The sequence below is a fragment of the Polyodon spathula genome, chromosome 9 (assembly GCF_017654505.1).
Source record: "Polyodon spathula isolate WHYD16114869_AA chromosome 9, ASM1765450v1, whole genome shotgun sequence".
Taxonomy (NCBI): Eukaryota; Metazoa; Chordata; class Actinopteri; order Acipenseriformes; family Polyodontidae; genus Polyodon; species Polyodon spathula.
Genome location: NC_054542.1, coordinates 36,288,916 through 36,307,288, shown reverse-complemented (window position 1 = coordinate 36,307,288; position 18,373 = coordinate 36,288,916). Strand labels below are relative to the sequence as shown.

Here is an 18,373-nt window from a genome sequence, read left to right as displayed (position 1 = left end):
CAAAAATAAACATTGAGATGCACACCAGCATGTAATAGTCTGTATAAGCAGCAGCAGCATCTACTTATTAAACTAAATAGCACCTTATAGAACTGACTAGCAAGTATGCAATATTTAAACTCGACACAACAGATACTTCTTACCACTACCCTTCGATTTCAGAAACATATTTAAAACAACATTAAAATCTCTACTGTTCTCTGCTGATACAACCGTTGGGCTTTTAAACAAGGTCGAGTTCGGCATACAATTCTATTGTGCTCGTCGCGGACGGGAAGAACTGCTGCACTGCGCAAACTGACAGGGAAGTTGTTTAGTCCACATATCATCTAGTGCTGGTTTACAATCTGTGAAAACAGCATCAGATTATTGGTAGGCTTCTCTTGAATTCTGCAAAGCCTAAAATAAGAATTTCTTACCAAAAAAAAAAAAAAAAACCTTGGAAGCCCCTCCCTCGAGTGCCAGTGCAGTGCAGTGTTTGGCTGTTCCATGAATCCTCCCTGATGTGGGAAATCAGTCTACTTTCAATTTACAAATGTCATTTCATCTCCAAAAAATTTTACTATAAATGGCAGTGTTAAAGATAGACCCTTGAGCAGTTTCATTTAAGAAGCCTTATTTAGGAAATTGACCAGCTACAGTAGGATCTAAGACCAGTTTTGTACTTTGAAGGCTATTTAAACTAGTGTTTTGAAGCATGCAGCAGAGCTTACTTTGTGCCTTGGTAGTGAAGTTGTTTAATAAAACTGGGAGAAGAATAAGTACATTGGGAAGATCGCGTTAGTTTGCCTCAGGATAGAGATAGAAAAAATACCAAACTATAGCCATCTTGTATTTACGTGGTTGTCCTTGTTTGGCTATAGTGTTATAATGGGAATGTTCTCCGATTGCAGTGCAAAGCAGCTGGTCCGAGGAGAGCCCAACGTGTCCTACATCTGCTCGCGGTACTACAGGGCACCAGAGTTGATCTTTGGTGCTACTGATTACACCTCCAGTATAGGTAAGTCCCTGACACTTCAGTTATTTTATTCGTTATAGATGGTTGTGTCAAATGCAGAGGTTGGGGACCTGTGTTTAATTCATGGGCAGATTTGTAGAATTGTCATTTCCGTTAAGGACTGTACTGCATTTAAGGGTAGTGTATTGGATTTAGTCATATTAACCAATTTTGGAGACTTAACTTTTCAAAGGAAAAAGAATGTGCAACAGAAATTAATTTGCCACTGAAAACCCATAGAGGGCCTCTGATAACGGAAGCCTGCCTCACTTTGTCACTCGGCATATTGACCAAAACCTATAATTAGGGCTTCTGTGTGTATAGGCATTTTTGTACCTTTCGCCACAATTTGCAGTTCTGTTTTAAATTCCGCAAGCGTGTAAATACTCCCTAACGACGTACTGTAATATAGCATTAAATCGCGTGAGCAAGAACATCTCGTTTTAGATCTCGCAATTACAGTCCTCTAGGAAAGTGGTGCTCTCTGTATGCTGGGGTGGGTTTAAAATATTCAGTACAAATCAATGCAAGATTCAAGTCAGGAAGGAGGGACATTGCCCAGCTGCACTGGGAAAGGTGTTTGGGTTTTTATTTATTTATTTATTTTTCATGGTGAAAGAGGTGAAGTCAACGTGAATTGAGTAACCATTTCCAGTGTTTTTCAGGTGTGTTTTGGATGTCCATAAATTTCTTTTTTTATCGGGTGTTTTATTGTTTGTCATCAGTTAAAACCGAAAATCTGAAGCCCTACCTACAATCTAGCATGAAGTCTGGGCGGAAACGTACTTGTTTAGTAACAGCAATGCCCAGTGTTGGATCATCATAATCTAAAGTTTACCAAGTTATGAGAAAACGTCATCATTTATGCTTACGTTTCATGTAAAAAATACTGCAGTTAGAAACTACTTTTAAAATAATAAGTCAGCTTTACAGTATTAGATTTTAATTTATTTTATATACTTTTGATTTATCTGTGAAAGAGGACATTTCTGAAGTTGCGAGTGGTTCCTGGTGCACAGTTGCTGACTTAATTTATATTTAACTGCTATGTGAAACTTGTAAGGCCAATTTTTTCACTATGCATGCGTTTTTGGACAGTATTAACAGAGACCAAAGCATTAATCAGTTGACAAATGCTTAAGATTGATCTGTATTTCTCCCTCTCCCTCCCCCACCCCACAGATGTGTGGTCAGCTGGCTGTGTCTTGGCTGAACTTTTGCTAGGACAACCAATCTTCCCTGGTGACAGTGGAGTGGATCAGCTAGTAGAAATCATCAAGGTAGGCACCTACAACATGTCTCGTGTCCCGAGCTCTACATCAGGGTTTCCAACCCTGGTCCTGGAGAGCCCCTATCCTGCAGGTTTTATAGGTGTCTTTACATCATCAGTGCCTAAAGATCTGGAACACCTGTTAATCTTGAACTAGTTAAGCCAACAATTGGTGCAATTAAGTAACTGAGAACTTGATTAAAACGAAAACCAGCAGATCCAGTAGCTCTCTGAACCAGGGTTGGAGACCCCTGCGCTACATGAAAAATAAAGGGAAACGTGCACCCCCTTAACACTACAGAATATTTCTTTTACACTAGCCATCACTGGCAAAACTGTATAGTAGTGACTTGGTTGGTATGAACAGTTTAATTTTTTAATCAACTCTTTGTTTTTGACGACCTAGTTGGTTTTTGGTGAAACCGGAATGAAAGCTTAAAACTGAAAAAACCGAACTGCATTTGTGCAGCCAAGAGAACAAACTGAAACTGATCAATAGTCTCAATACTGTTAGTGCATCACTCACACAGATGTATTGTACAATGTCGATAGAATAAAATACTATATTAAATTCAACTATTTTCCTGGTGCCCCCGTTGTCGCCATGGCGAATCACATGCAAATCCCCTGTGACTGTTTGGCAGGATTTAAGTTTGTCGGCAAAAAACTAAAGCTATAATTGAGGCCTGATGCCAGCACCCCAAAAAACATATGCAAAGTTCTTGTTACTATGCTGGTTTTATTATAGCCCCTTACTATAATACATATGACTATAGGAAAGCCATTACAATTGAATTAAATAAATTTGCTGACAAAAGGGTGGTCTGCTTCATCATACTGATAGTTGATGTTCAGAAGTTAAGCTTCCCAGTAATACATTGTATCATGAATGTGTGTTTGTTGTAAGAATTGCACTTGCCAAGTCTCAATCCCTTCCTGTAATTATAGGGAAGCTTTTATGATGCTCCTACTGTAGATATTTGTCAAAGATAGGATGACTTATGTTGTGGGATAGGGTGGAGCGCTTAGAGTTCTTCAGATAAAAGCATTCATCTTTTACCCGCTGGGTCAGAGTTTAAAATGGCAGTTGAAGTACGGCAGGAGGAGCAGTAAAATAACCTCTGGCATGATGAGTTTAGAATTCTTACAAAAGACTTGTTCCATTTAAAACAGGTTGGTTGGTATGTGCAACAACACTTAAATATCTAGAAAAACTGGAGGTTTGCACTGCCAGGCCAATTCTGTAGAGCAGTATGGCAGCCTTGTATTGTGTATCTTTTTATGTTATCTTGAGTCTGAGTTCTGAGCTATTCATTTACAGTGAATAAATATGTCTTGCTTACACATACCATGCACGGATGTTTAGTTTATTAAAGCTGTTTTTAACTTGGGCTATTAAGCTTAATTTTAATTGATTCTGCTGTCATTGAAGCTGGCAAGGCTGTCTGTATGTAACTGCCCTAATTACTGATCCAGAACTAGCTGTCTCCCCGTCAGCAGCAAATGTACCGGGTTCTCGACATCTAAGAGTTGTGCAATGTAGCCGCATAAAGCATAATTAAGTATTTGCTGGCTTTTGTAAATGATTCACATACATATTACTGTGCTAGTACAGTATACACCCTCTGCCACAACTGTACACAATTCGAGCTAAACTGTAAATTAGTACCTTAAAAATGTTGATCGCTGTCTCCTACAGCCACCATACACTATATACATGTAAAAATTTAAGTGTGACGTGGACAGATATTCAATTATCAATAACTTGTGCTGAAGGTTGTTTTAACCAAGTTAGACAAATGTATATTTGTATATACTGTAAAGTACAGTACAAATATTAATAACCAATTTGCAACAGTCCAGTAGGGAGACTGACTAATAGGGCGCTGGGCAGCACAGTAGACAAATCCGAAAAAGGAAAGCAACCAATACAAGAGGTTTCTGGGCAAGCAGTCCAAAGACCAATTTATCTGATTTGATGCTTGATGTGTTGGTTGTCATTTTATAGCATCTCTGGGGAATATTTGCTGCATTGACTTGAAGTTAGGACCAAATTGGCTAAGGCAGCTACTTAAATATTTAATATAGATTGAGATAGATATAGATGTGGAAACCTTTTTTTGTTTATTTCAATACCATGTTTACTCCTAAACCCCTGAAAAAATGTCTTTCAAATTCTAACAGTTGATAACATTGTCCTGATTTAAATTGAGGAGATCTGATCAAAGGGAACTGAATTGACTGTGTACCTTTACTGTACTGTATGTAAAACACAAGTGCTCGGAATGGACAGCGCCTTTATCCCCATTGCTATTAATCTCCCTTTGTCAATTTTTCAGGTTCTGGGAACGCCGACAAGGGAACAGATTCGAGAGATGAATCCGAATTACACTGAATTCAAATTCCCTCAGATTAAGGCACATCCGTGGACTAAGGTGAGTCAACAGGTACAGGAAACGTTTACTACTTTCAACACATTGTTTTAACAACTGGCATGCTTGAATAAGTATTATTATTATTATTTTTATTATGATTATTTATTATTTATTATTACTGCTGCTGCTACTTTTCAGTTTGTACGGTTTATTAGGAGTGCACCGATAATCAGTAGCCTATCAGTATGGCACAGATTATGGGGGGTGGGGGGGAGGACGACACAAAACAGAAGATTTTATTTTATTTTTTTAATATCTGAAGACAACAGTCAGATAGCGAGTTGTGTGCAGCAGAACAGACTTGATGCTACATTAAATCCAATGATGAACTAAGTAAAATATTATGATTTAAAAAAAAAAAAAAAAAAAAACAGGTTGAATCCTAAATAACATTGATGGTGTAAGTTATTATTAATGCTCGTAACTTAGAGTATATGTAGCCTGTACAGTTTCCAGACTATCATTCGTCGTAAGTAATGCTTTGTAGTTGGTTTCAGGCTGACAAAACAGTAATAAATATAGGGGTATTTATTATTCGTAAGAAAATAGTATTAACCAGGCAAATTATTGCAGCATTGATGCGCGGTTAGTTAGAAAAAATGCTTCTGCGATGTCTGGTCCGTCTCTCTATTTGGTAGCTTGGTATCACCTCAGCTCCTCCTCTGTGTGATCAAATCATTAACGTGAACTATATAGCTAAAAAGGACTTTTTTAAAAGTCTACAGACTACAGCAGCAGCGACAATAATCTTCTTCCAAGGAGTTGTGGGCTCTCTAAACTTAATGAGAATGACCTTTTGTAATTTTTGTTTGCTTAATCTGCATAGCTTGGGGGTGTATTCGGGGGCACTTTGAAGCAGGAGTTGATTACTGTGCCATCTTTTGTTTATTAACAAATTCAAGTTTAACTGAACTTGGTAACCAGGTATTTTTATGACATGTTTTTGGTTAAGTGAACAATTTAAGTTGGGCTGCATTTTTAAGCAGTTTATGCTTAAAATAAGAATTTAATGAACGTTGTTGTAGTTGACATTGCGTAGGCTACTTTTTTTTTCTACTGTACAGTTAAGGTCAAAGTTATAATACGCACTGTTTAACAGTAAGTAGCTATAAAAGTTAATGTCACCTTATATATTTTTATACAGAAGTGTTTTCACTAGTACAGATAGTACAAGTGTTATTTTTGTGTGACTTGTAAAACAAATGTATAAATTGCTATCAAGCACACAATATAATATTACGTTGTTCTTTGTATTCATTTTCTGAAGTAAATGCAACAACTAAACAATACCTGTTCATTTTTGTCATAAATACAAGTAAACAATATCTGTTAGTTTTTTTAGCATTTATAATTATAAAACTTTTGAAATATAGGCCCCATGTCTTGTTTTAGTAGTTTACAGTAGCTTATCTGCACTGTCTTATCGGTATCGGACGATCAGCCGATAGATAAGTAACCATCAGCTATCGGTATCGGCCAAGAAAATCTTTATCGGTGCACCCCTACAATTTATATGTTTTTAAGTTGCCCAATTCAGTTCTGTGATTCTAAAAAAATTGAAAGTAGCTTCAAGCTGTGTCCATTTCATGCAATTATTTGTGTTTTTATGTCTAACTGTAACATGTTATGTGTTTTTATTTTTTATGTATTTTATTTTGTTATGAAAGACTGCTATCAACTCTGGTGACAAAATTGTCTTGTGGGGGTGGGGGGATTACATGGTATTAAAATTGCATTGAGTCTGCAGTGTTTATAGACATTATCTCATGCTGGTGTCCAAAGTGTTGCCACCGGCATGACACAAGGATTTAAATCCAGGCAAGATCACAGTAAATAAGTGCATTTAACAGGTGTTCTTGGTTAATTCCACTAGGACTGTCAATGCATAATTTAGTGTTGCCACATTTAGCTTTTACAAATTCTTTTAGAAATGTTTTAAAAAATGACAACAAACCACTGCATTACCAGATATCGATGACGCAGATTCACGTTCATTTTTATTTCACGATTTACAAACCAATTCAATCTGATATGCCTTTCCCATTGTTTTCATTCACAATCTTGTTTGTTTGTCTTGTATATCCCAATACGATGTACATTTAATGCTGATCTAGCTGCTGCTTTCAAATTGTCAAACTTTTGGAGCCTCACAGATCAGACACTAGATTTAAAAATAACAGTGAACAAACTATATGAGTACATGGAATAGTCACAGTGCTTCAGGTGCCCGCTTCTGGCTGAATCATGGCTCTGCAGCTTTTGGAGAACTGTCAGTCAGTCAATACCAAGAACAGAAAAATGAAACCAAATATGTTTGCCATTGATTTCTTCTGTGAGGATGTGCAGAAACAGAATCTGCCAGCAAGGACGTGTTAGGGACGTTCTTCTTTTCTATGACACATGACGTTGTAACACAGGAGCTAAGAAATGCACTTCTACCTGACCTTAATTCAATTTGAGGCAGCATGTACCAAAATACCCTTTATGTAAAATAGTTAACTACTGTAATACTGTTTTAGCTTGTTGCATTGCTTGGCAGATTTGATTTTTAGGCTGGAAATGCAATGTAGATGGAATTTTGCAGAACATCCTTAGTTTGTGTGTGTTTGATAAGTAGTTTCCAGCTATAAAGCATGACTGATGAATTGACAGCATCTGATTTTTCCTAAAGGACAAACATAGCATACTGTACATGTCTACGGTACTATTTTTGTATGATGAGAATCAGATATTGAGGTGGCGCCTGGAGGGAAGGAGATTCGGCTTCCAGTTACATTTTTTTTTTTTAAGATTACTTTTCACATTTAGCTTGTAGATACAGTAGCAGAGAAAGATAGGCCCCCTTATTGTGCCTCCCTAACCCCATAAAACTTGAATGGAACGTGCTTATAAACAACAAAACATGCAAAGTCAACTGTTCTGTATGTAACTATTGAAACGTCAGATTTAAAGCTGGTAAGGGATTTCTGCCACCCTGCCTTCTTGTAATGGTGTTTTATTTTCTGATTTGGTTACAAACATTCCCATTATGTGAATATTTATATAAATAATCAAGACTTGCAGAACCAAAAAAAAAAAAAGGAAACAAACAAACAAACATAATTGTGGCTGTAGTCATTGTAACCAGAGCAGTAGAAGCTAGTTTAGAGATCAGTGCTTTGCACTCCAGGCTCACCTATTGAACAGTTGGCTATCTAGGGTGCCAGGCAAATGCGTAATCTACCATATTTAATTGTCACTAGGACATAGTAATTCACTTTTCTATATGGGACATCTACACCATATATATATATATATATATATATATATATATATATATATATATATATATATATATATATATATATATATAATATTATATATATATATATATATTGTTCGACCTCTGGAGAACTAACTGATTGCACAAACGTGTTTGTTCAATATATTAAGTTTATATTACATCAATTGACCAATCACAGTTAATTGATTATATTGCACCCACTAATATAATATATTGTTACACCATTGTATATAACGTATTAACACCACAAAAGGATATATATAGATATATATATATATATATATATATATATATATATATATATATATATATATATATATATATAAAATTTGCCCACTTAACAAACTTATTACACATATTCCACACAAGTAGCTAATTGAATATATGCACCTAATAAGTTTAGCATATAAGAGATTAGTAAACCATCAAATAAATAAACAAATAAATAACATAGCTATCCAATGAGTTGATTCAAACCACCAATTTAAATCACAAGCAGCATTTCAATTTCAAAATTTCAAGTGATCGATTAATCAGGATTTACGAAAGACCATTCATTGTTATATTGTTTATAATTTGTCCTTAATTAACACTACTACCACTAATACTAGGCCCACTTATGCTATGAAAATAAAAGAAAACTATATAGCATATAGCAGATATTGGAAAACGATCTATAATTACATAAGCTGTAACTCAACAAAACAATATATTAATGTTGCACAACTCTTGCTCAGCTCAAACTCGCATCCCAGCAATACATCTTCCAAGCAACGTCTCCCTCTGTCGTGCAACAGTGTAGCTTTATTCATGCAATCCCGGAAATACCAATATGCATCATTGTGTCACTGCCCATATTTTGCGATAACATTTTTATTCTTGGTTATTTATTTATTTACACTTAGCTAGTATATTTTATAGACCGACACATTTACCTATCGTTACACCTGTCCCAGTAGAAATAAACCACAACAGAAATTGTATTAATAATTGGAGCTTGCGAAAGACAATTGGCAATTGAGATCTGAGACTAGATGATGCCGCACTTGTGTGATAATTGGTAGGAGATCAAGCTACCGCCACACACATTCACAGATCTATATCTGCAAGGTGGTTTAGGATTAAGAAGGCTTGTATCCGTTTCCTTTTTTACATTGCATTTTTATTTTTTATTTCTGTTATACAACACTGTACTTTTTTTATTTGTTATTTGCAAAAAACATTGTAATCCAAGTGCCTTGACAGAAATCTGTTACCCAGTATGTTCACGTTCAACTTCAACAGGGTGTCAAACGAGAACAAACTAGAACAGTCTATAATAATAAATAGTGGTTTCTTAAATTTACTGGCGTATTGGATCAACCCTACATGAAAACCTTTTGTGTCCAAATTTCCCTCAAGAAAATTTTTCACCAGGGGTTAATGCCCATAAAGTAACTGTTAGGTGTATGGGTTCTTTGTTTGTGTTTTTTTTTTTTTTATTTATTTATTTGTTAATTTGGTGGGGGTACCTGACATTTGTTCATTCTGTAGTAAATTTAGTCAAACCTGTTTATCTGTCTATGTAAGGTTCTGCATGTAATGAGATTCCTAACCCAGTGGGTTTACTTTTCTACTTGATTGGGAGGCTAAATGCAGTCTTTCTCTTGCAGAGTTGAACTTTGTCAGCTAAGGGAATTTTTAATTTCATTCTTTTTGTTTATTTCTGTTTGTTCTAAATTTTCTTTTAATGTCACAATTGACTTGCTTTCCGTAGTCTATATACTTATCTTACCAATGACAAATTTTCAGCCTTCTGTCGCTCGGTTCCAGGTCTTCCGGCCTCGGACCCCACCGGAGGCCATTGCTCTGTGCAGCCACTTGCTGGAGTACACCCCCACTGCCCGCCTGACACCACTAGAGGCGTGCGCACACTCGTTCTTCGATGAGCTGCGGGACCCAAACGTCAAGCTACCAAACGGACGGGAGAAACCTTCTCTCTTCAACTTCACCACTCAAGGTAAGGAACAGCTTAAAGTAGGGCTACTCAACCCTGGTCCAGGAGGGCCACTGTCCCTCCTGCTTTTTGTTCCAACTGTACTCTAAATTACTTAATTGGACCAATGAAGTGCTTATTTGAAGCTTAATTGACCCAATTAATCAATTTAGTATACAGTTATCAAAAAAAAAAACAGGAGGGACAGCAGCCCTCTGGGACCAGGGTTAAATAAGGCTTAATACCTACCAGATGCGATGTGACAAGCGAAACTGTGCAGCGATATCTTTCACTATATAGGCTTGTTTAATGCACATGGTCCAGCAGGGTGAAGCAGTATCCAAAAAGATGGAAACAATAATACTTCCCGTGAAAAAAATACCCAGACCTTTGACAAAAGTCATCGCAATTATAAAGATACAGATTTGAAAGACAATATATGGGAGTCCGTTCCGAAGGAACTGGGTAAGCCTGGTGTGTGATTTATTGCCATATGTTGAAATACCATCAGAGAATTTCCACATCATGTTGACGAATATGTACCAGGGTTGATCATAGTTTTGTCAATAGCAATTCTGAATAGTTGTGTAGATCCGGCAGTTTTCAAAACTGTTACATTGCCTCTGTCGCTTTGGCGTGTGTGGTCAAGTCACTGCGAAAGTATCTTGTCGCCCAGTTAAAAAATGGCATTGTATCTGGTGTATGGCAGCCTTTGTAATGCCAGTCAATAGCTAGTCATTGCTAGTGGACGAAATAGCAATCTTCCCCTTACTGATCATTTTAGATGGCAGCCATTTGCCACACAATTGTATTGACCTTGTAGGTCATTTAAATTGGCAAATATGCACTAGACCCTTTTGAACACATTTTCCCCTTTTAAGAAAGAAAGAAATAAAATGCAATCTACATTTCTGTAATACCTCCCATTGTTTCATGTACTGGTTCAAATGTGCTCACCCAGTTATGCCACTATTTTAATACTTGAGACTGAGATTTAATATATTTAAGTATGTATTTATTTTCCTCCCAACAGAGCTGTCTAGCAACCCTTCCCTGGCTGCAATCCTTATCCCAGCTCACGCACGGAATCCGGCTAGCACCTCAAACCCCACAAATGCCTCTGCATCCACAGGTGAGCGGAACACACCTGCTTTTGAGTGAAACCACCCGCAAGGTGTCCTTCTGGGTTTGATTCATAAACTGCTCACTTGTTTAACAAAGTTAAAGATATCGAACAGTTTTTTTTTTTTTTTTTTTTTTTTTTTTATAAATAACATACTATAGAGATATATTTTTTGTTAAAGCTTTGTGAATGAATATTATAGTTCTGTTATCCTGCCAAGTATGAATAACTGGCTTACCTATCAGAAGTCTCTGGTCTACTCAAGCCAAACATTCAAAACTGAGACAGTGATAGCAACTGGTTAAACGTTTCCAATGATCACATAGCTAAAACACTACTGCAGTGTTAAATACTACATTTTAACAACTGCCTACCTCCTAAGCACCACAAAGACCTTGCTTAACCTTAGTTTTTTTTTCTTCTTCTACAGAAGCTAACGCAGGAGATCGTGGCCAGACCACCAACGCAGCTTCTTCAGCATCCGCATCAAACTCTACCTGAAACGGACGAGTAGAGTCGGACAGTCAAATCTAGAAACAAACAAATACCGAGGAGAGAAGCCCTGTTCATTAATGCTTTTTTATTTGTAAAATAACATATAAATACCATTTTCATTTCGTGCTCAAGGGGATTTTGAAGTAATGCAGAGCAATATATAGAAATGAAATATACACGTTTCTCCCTTGACAATCTTTTTATTGAAGTTATGACAACATTGTAGCAACCCACCCTCAACCTGCAAAACAAGATATCAATCGCCACCCTCATTTCTCCTTTCCCCCCAGACACACTTTTTTTTTCTCTTATCCTTAATATCCCTGAAATTGTGGCGCCTCATTGGAAACAGGACAGAGTTTTCCATTCAGCTTTGTTTCTGGTTTATAAAATATTGCATGGCTTGAATTTGGTTGGGAGCACAGAGTAAAAAAAAAAATAGACCAGCATCATCTTTTTTTTTTTTTTTTGGAGGGAGGGGGGAACGGTGGGACGACATAATCTATTCAGTCTATTCAAATAGTGTACAGGTAGCAGACCCATGTTTTTAAACTGAGGATCCTGGATTTTTGCTTATGTCATTTTTTATGTTGTAATTGTGTTGTTGTTGTTAGAACAACACAACAAATATAATAATATTATTATAATTATAATTTATTATTATTACAATTGTTAACGAAATATATATTTTTTTGTATTTCATTAGGACTTGTGAATCCAAAAATGTCTACTTGCTTTTGTTTTGTATATATAAATACGTACGTATACAGTTTTTTATATAGTTTTGCAAGGGATATATGATATATATATATATATATATATATATATATATATATATATATATATATATATATATATATATATATATATATATATATATATATATATATATATACACATATATGACACACACACACACACACACACACAAATTAGTTTCCTTTCAACGAACACAGTAGGTCAGATGCTAAAAGCTACAGCTAGCGGAGACACAGTTGCGTTGGTTTTTAAACAGTGTTTTTTCAGTTAGGCTGCATTTTCAGACTTCCGAGTCTCTCTTAATGTTCTTTTTTTTTTTTTTTTTTGGTGACAGGTTAGTCACGCATTTTAGATTATATTTTAATCTTTTCTATTATTTATTACTGCATGTGATCGTCTGCATAAACCTGCTTTTTATATTGAATCTATTATGCTAAAAAAGAAAAAAAAAGTGAATAAAAGCGTACTGCACCACTATTACTGTACTGCTTTAAAGTCTAATAGAAGAGACAGTTTTATTTAATTTGACTTGAGTTTTATGTTGACTGTGCGTTTTTTAGTATGATATTTTAATAAAGGAATGATGCTTTAATCCCATATTCTGGGGACCTTATTCATTGCTGTTACATACTAAAACAACAAACCTAGTTTAGAGGGCTTATCTGAAACATGCCTTTCAGTGGAACACATAGGCCTACTTTTGGGGAAAGAGAGACAACTTTTGTTCAAGTTTAGATATGCAACTAAACAGTAAATTGTAGCTCCACGTGAACTGTATGCACAGTTTGAGCAGCATGCAAAAGAATGGTCAGTATTGTTAAGGTTAATCTAGTATCCTTACCATTTTAACAGCTTAACAACAAAGTAACCTTCTAAATCTAGTCAACATATGTGAAATGAAATTGTGGTAGTATGTAAAGCTGCTTATTATTGTATTCCACCTGGTACATAGTGCTCCCGAGTAATAACATGCAAAGATGATGAGGATCGTTCTAAAGAATACAAAAAGCTACTCTTTACTCCAGTAGTACATGTTTTGGAGTACTACCTAGGTATCGCTTCTGAAAAGCCCTCTAAACAAAGAGGTGGTCGAAATGTTTTGAAGGGCCAGTGTTGTATTATTGTTATCCAATTATTTTTCAAGCCAACAATCATGATTTTCTGGTTTAAACATTTATTTAAAAATAGTAATCTGCAATAAATCTCCACCTTGTGAAAAAAAAAAAAAAAAAAAAAAAAAGCTGAGGGAATTTTAATATGGTGGAAGAAACTGCTGATATCCAAGCAGTGCTGTCTGTGACAGCCAGCTGATGCGACCAGTAGTGAAGGAATCAGAGCTTCAGTCCATGTGGGTTATGGTATACATCGTGCTTTTCATTCAGTACAATCCTATACCATGTATTTTTAAAAGAACAAATAACCAACATGAAGTTAAAAAATAAATAAATAAAAAAAGTTATTTGTCATATTATAGCTGCTCCTCACCAAATTCAGGCTTGTTTTTTTTTTTTTTTTTTTTTTTTTTTTTTTATTATGTTAAGGTATATATTTCGTGGACCTGGGTTCTGTTGACTTTCCGAGCAAAAAAAAAAAAAAAAAAAAAAAAAAATTCAAAATGTAGATGAGCTTTTTAAAGCTACTGTAAAGTAGGTGCCGGCTGTATTATTGTAACAATAACTAGCGATGTCTAGTGTATCTATAGTTTGGAGTGCCTTTGCATCCAATGTTTGAACATATACTTTATTTGCCATTTTAACCCTTTGAGTGCTGTTGAAGTGTATCTCAAATTGTATTTAGCCGGTGTAGTTTACAGGGATTTTAGTTTAATTTACATATATATAAAGGTATGGGGATAGATAATATGATATATAGATATATAAATATTATGATATATATATATAATATATAATATATACGTTACTTCAAATCTTAAACTTTTAAATCTTTCGACATTCCAAAGTCAGGTCAAAAATGTTAACACTCGTGTAGTAAGGTCCAATAGTTTAACCTAACAAGTCACGTGAAATTACACACAATCTTTCCAAATTGGTAAACGTAGTGTCTTACGGAAGACATTAAACCACAAAATCAAAAAGGTCCTGTTTCCAGACATTACAACAAAATAACGTTATTGTTTTGTTTTTTTTGTTTTTTTTTGTTTTTTTTATAATTTTAATATACTTTGGTTAGATTACTGTTTTAGGGACAAAAATACACAATCGCCAAATCATAACATGCGTCTAGTAATTAATGTACAAACTGCGAATCATTGCAAAAACAGTTTTGTTGACGCTTCGTAACGTGTATCCGTGGGTAACACAACGGTCTTTGCCTTAGTCATACGGCATCAGTGACACACGCCACCCATCGGACAAATCAAAGCCTGTTTAAATAGAGATAGAACATCTCTTAGGTTGACACCCCCCCCCCCCCAGTTAGGATTAATTGGTTAAATGTTTTTCTGTCAGGTTGACCACTTGTTTCAGTTCAGCCAGTTCCCCTCTCCACTCTGTCCTGTTTCCAAGGTGGATATGTTCTGATAATAGAATAAGGCAATAATAATTAGTCTTGGATTTCTTTTTATTTGTTTTTCATTGAAGTGCATTCATTCAGCAGCACTCAAAGAGCAAAGTAACATGTAGCTCCTCTTGTGATTCTGATATAAAATATTGCTTGCTTGTAATATTCGCACTCATAGATGTGTCGCTATTGGATGCCTGTACGTACCGGACAAATTAACATTTTTGATTTTACACTGGTAAAGGTACAGGTGTTTTATTTACCTGACACCCCAATATATGTCTGATGAACGTGGTGTGAACACTTTTTTTTTTCGACAGGGTTACTTTTTTTGTTTTTGGACATATTGTAATAATGATGAACTTACGGGAGACAAACACTGACTTAAAAAAGTAAAAATTTATATTTGAAAAAAAAGACATTTTTCATATGGGGGGGGGGGGGGGTGTGAAGGGACATTTATTTAGGTAAAATAAGAAGTCACACACTTGGTTTTAAAAAAAAAAAAAAAAAAAAAAAAAAAAAAAAAAAAAAGTTACAACTGGTACTGTAATAATTTGCATTAAATAAAGTAGGTTAGCCTGGAAATTAAAGAATTTGCTGTTTGTGTTTTTTATATATATATATATATGTCTCGTTTTATTCTTCCTATTTGATGCTCAGACACTTTGTTTTCCTGTTTGCGAACAACTACTACAGCAGTATAAGAGGTACTGTACATAGAGAGTAATGGTGCAAAGACACTATCTTTTGGCCAACTGTAGTTCTGGCAAATGAAGCCAGTCTGTATTTTGAGAAGAGACATTCCTTAGGTTCACAGAATTTAAATCTTTGAACTACTTTTGCTTTATATCTGGTCCATGGTTAGTTGGCTTAGAAGGCTCTTATTTTCAGAACCCAAAAGACAAGGGTCATACATTTTTGGGAATTTTGCCTGCAAGTCACACCCCAAAATGGAATATTTTCTATGGAAGTTGTTTCTCATTTTTAGGGTAAAGTATATTTGCAAAGCTTGTCAAATCCAACTTTATTTATTTTTTTCTCCCATGTGTATCGGGTCCCATGTAGGTCTACTCGTGCAATTTTATTTATTAGAAGCTATGTATTCTGGTTTAGTATATGAAAGAATGAATGAATATATAAAATATAGGCATGTGGCAAGACTTATTTCTGCAAACTAACCCATGATAGTTTAAATAAAATATAAAAATTTCCATAGTAAATATTTCATATTTATACTATCAATGTAGCTGCTGTCTCTGCTCTGTTGAAAGTTATCAAAATGGGGTGCTGCTAAACTAGGACAAATTTAATGTGAAGTTTTTTGTTTGTTTATTTAAACTGAGACATGGTTTTCTAAATTATATTGAGGACAGGGTTTCCTTGAACAGATTGCCACCAACATTGCATAATAATGTAAGCCTCAGAAGGGTTACTAAACAACTGAAGCAAAAAAAAAATAATCTACAGTTCATCAAAACTGTATTCCTGTCATACTTTATTTGTTACTACTTCCACACAACATTCAGTGGAAAATTGTTAACAAAGGTATGTAAAGGACAAGTAAAGCAGTCTTGAATTAATAGTGTATAACACTAGGTGGAGCTATTCAATAAGGTTTGAATACTGTACATGCATGTGCATTTCTGAAGTCCATGCTCAACGTTAAAAAGAGCAGTCTAATAATCCACACTAAAAATAGCTTTAGAATGATTAATTCACATAACACAATATACACAAATTGAAATATTGCCGCAATAGAAGAGGCTTTGTTCATTTATGTCAGTAGCATTTAATGAATGAGCATTCATATGGATACCAAACCTGTTGCCAACTTCCTGGAGTGTCTGTTTATTTTAAGTTTTTAATCAAATATTGCACCTGTGTTCAGAGTTGGCATTAGACTCGTGGGAGTCCTAGGCAGAGGCTATGGGGTGACCCCCACTGTCCCACCCGCACATTGGATGACTTCCACTGCTCCTATGATTTGTATTTATTTATTTTTTTTTTTTTTCAAAATGTGCCTGAGCTAAATTCGATCTGGTAAACCTGTCAGGTTCTGATGGCATTACACTCTTGTGATGTAATCAAAACCTACAGAGATGTGACTTAATAGTAAGTTAATGCTGTGTATATGTGTTTGGCTTTATGATTTGATCAGCATTTACAGCATGATGCTCAGACAACTTTGAATTCCCCCAACCAAAATATTTGACAACCTAGATCATTAAAATAGACCCCAATATTAATATTGAAACAATAATGTACCTCAATTTATAAAGAGTGATCTAAGATCCCAAAGCTATCACTAAATGCATACAACTCCACAGTGTAGAATATACACAAAAACAACAGAAATACATATATTTTTACATCACACCGAGATAAATATACAGAACGTTAACACTTTGTGAAATAAAGAATACATAAGCCTGTTCATTTCATGTGTAGCCATTGTGCTACTTGCTGAAACTTGCTCTTATTTGCATTGACCTGAAAGTATAGTGGCTGATTCACTGTGTCCACAGACCAGGACTGTACTTTGTACACTTTTTATCTTTGTCTAACAGACCAGGCCACCTTCAACAAAGAAGCAACATTTTAGATAACTCTTATCAAGGCATTGACTTGCCTGTATTTATAAGATTAAGAAAATGTCTGCTGAAAAATAGAACATAGATTTTATTAAAAAAAAAAAAAAAAAATGGATAACACCGTGCATACAAATGTTCTTTTTTGCTAAGCACAAGTGACGAGGATTATCTTTGAAAATATATACCTAGATACAGGAATGGAAAAAGGACTCCCATTGCTGCATAGCAGTTTGATCCATTCATGGTTTTATATATAGCTTGTTACATACACAGTGTGGCTCATTAAGCTTGTGTTAAAGCCTGGAATGGGGGGGGGGGGGGGGGGGCTGCTATGCAATAGGAGTCTTATCCTGCCATCCTTGATATATATACACACACACACACACACAATAAACCTTCCTTTACACAGTTGGCTGGTTGTGCCTTTCACAATAATTCTATCTTTATTTAATACAAAATGTCCAAAATTGTCTGTCACTAAAAAATACAAGTCTTACATACATTTTAATACACACACACACACACACACACACACACACACACACACACACACACACACACACACACACACACACACATTTAGTACTCAGGCACTTAAACATGTTCACTTTGATTACTGCTATTCATTTGCTTACCCTTGGCATGCTGGGTGAATGAATGGCCAGCATTTCTTAGGATATTACAGCAGCTTCCAGTAGAACGTAGATTGCTTTCTAAATGAGCGAGTCCTAAAGGGAAGTTCTGTGAGTAGTTTTTCGAGATTTACATTTATACTGTAAATACAGTATAATTGTAAATCTCGATAAACTACTCGCTTCTAAATCTTTTGTAGTCATCTTTGTATTACTTTAGCATTTTCCCATTGGAAATAGATATTTTGAAATATCACTGTCCTGGTCACAAAAGCAAAGTTTATGGGGAA

At 35.3% G+C, this 18,373-nt stretch overlaps 1 protein-coding gene across 7 annotated transcripts in view; it reads left to right on the top strand.

Annotated features, from left to right (window-relative positions):
* The window catches only part of gsk3ba (glycogen synthase kinase 3 beta, genome duplicate a), a 47,162-nt gene extending 35,089 nt beyond the window's left edge, over positions 1-12,073 (top strand). For 2 of the 7 annotated variants that reach the window (XM_041259359.1, XM_041259358.1), the window contains exons 6-11: positions 894-1,000; positions 2,180-2,277; positions 4,607-4,702; positions 9,798-9,984; positions 10,994-11,092; positions 11,514-12,069. In XM_041259359.1, the coding sequence (XP_041115293.1) occupies positions 894-1,000; positions 2,180-2,277; positions 4,607-4,702; positions 9,798-9,984; positions 10,994-11,092; positions 11,514-11,584 (658 nt within the window). In that variant the 3' untranslated portion in view covers positions 11,585-12,069. Of the gene's footprint in view, positions 1-893; positions 1,001-2,179; positions 2,278-4,606; positions 4,715-9,776; positions 9,985-10,993; positions 11,093-11,513 lie in introns of all 7 variants that reach the window. The other 5 variants (XM_041259354.1, XM_041259352.1, XM_041259353.1 and 2 more) reach the window with 5 other exon arrangements.
* Positions 12,074-18,373: the final 6,300 nt, after the last annotated feature.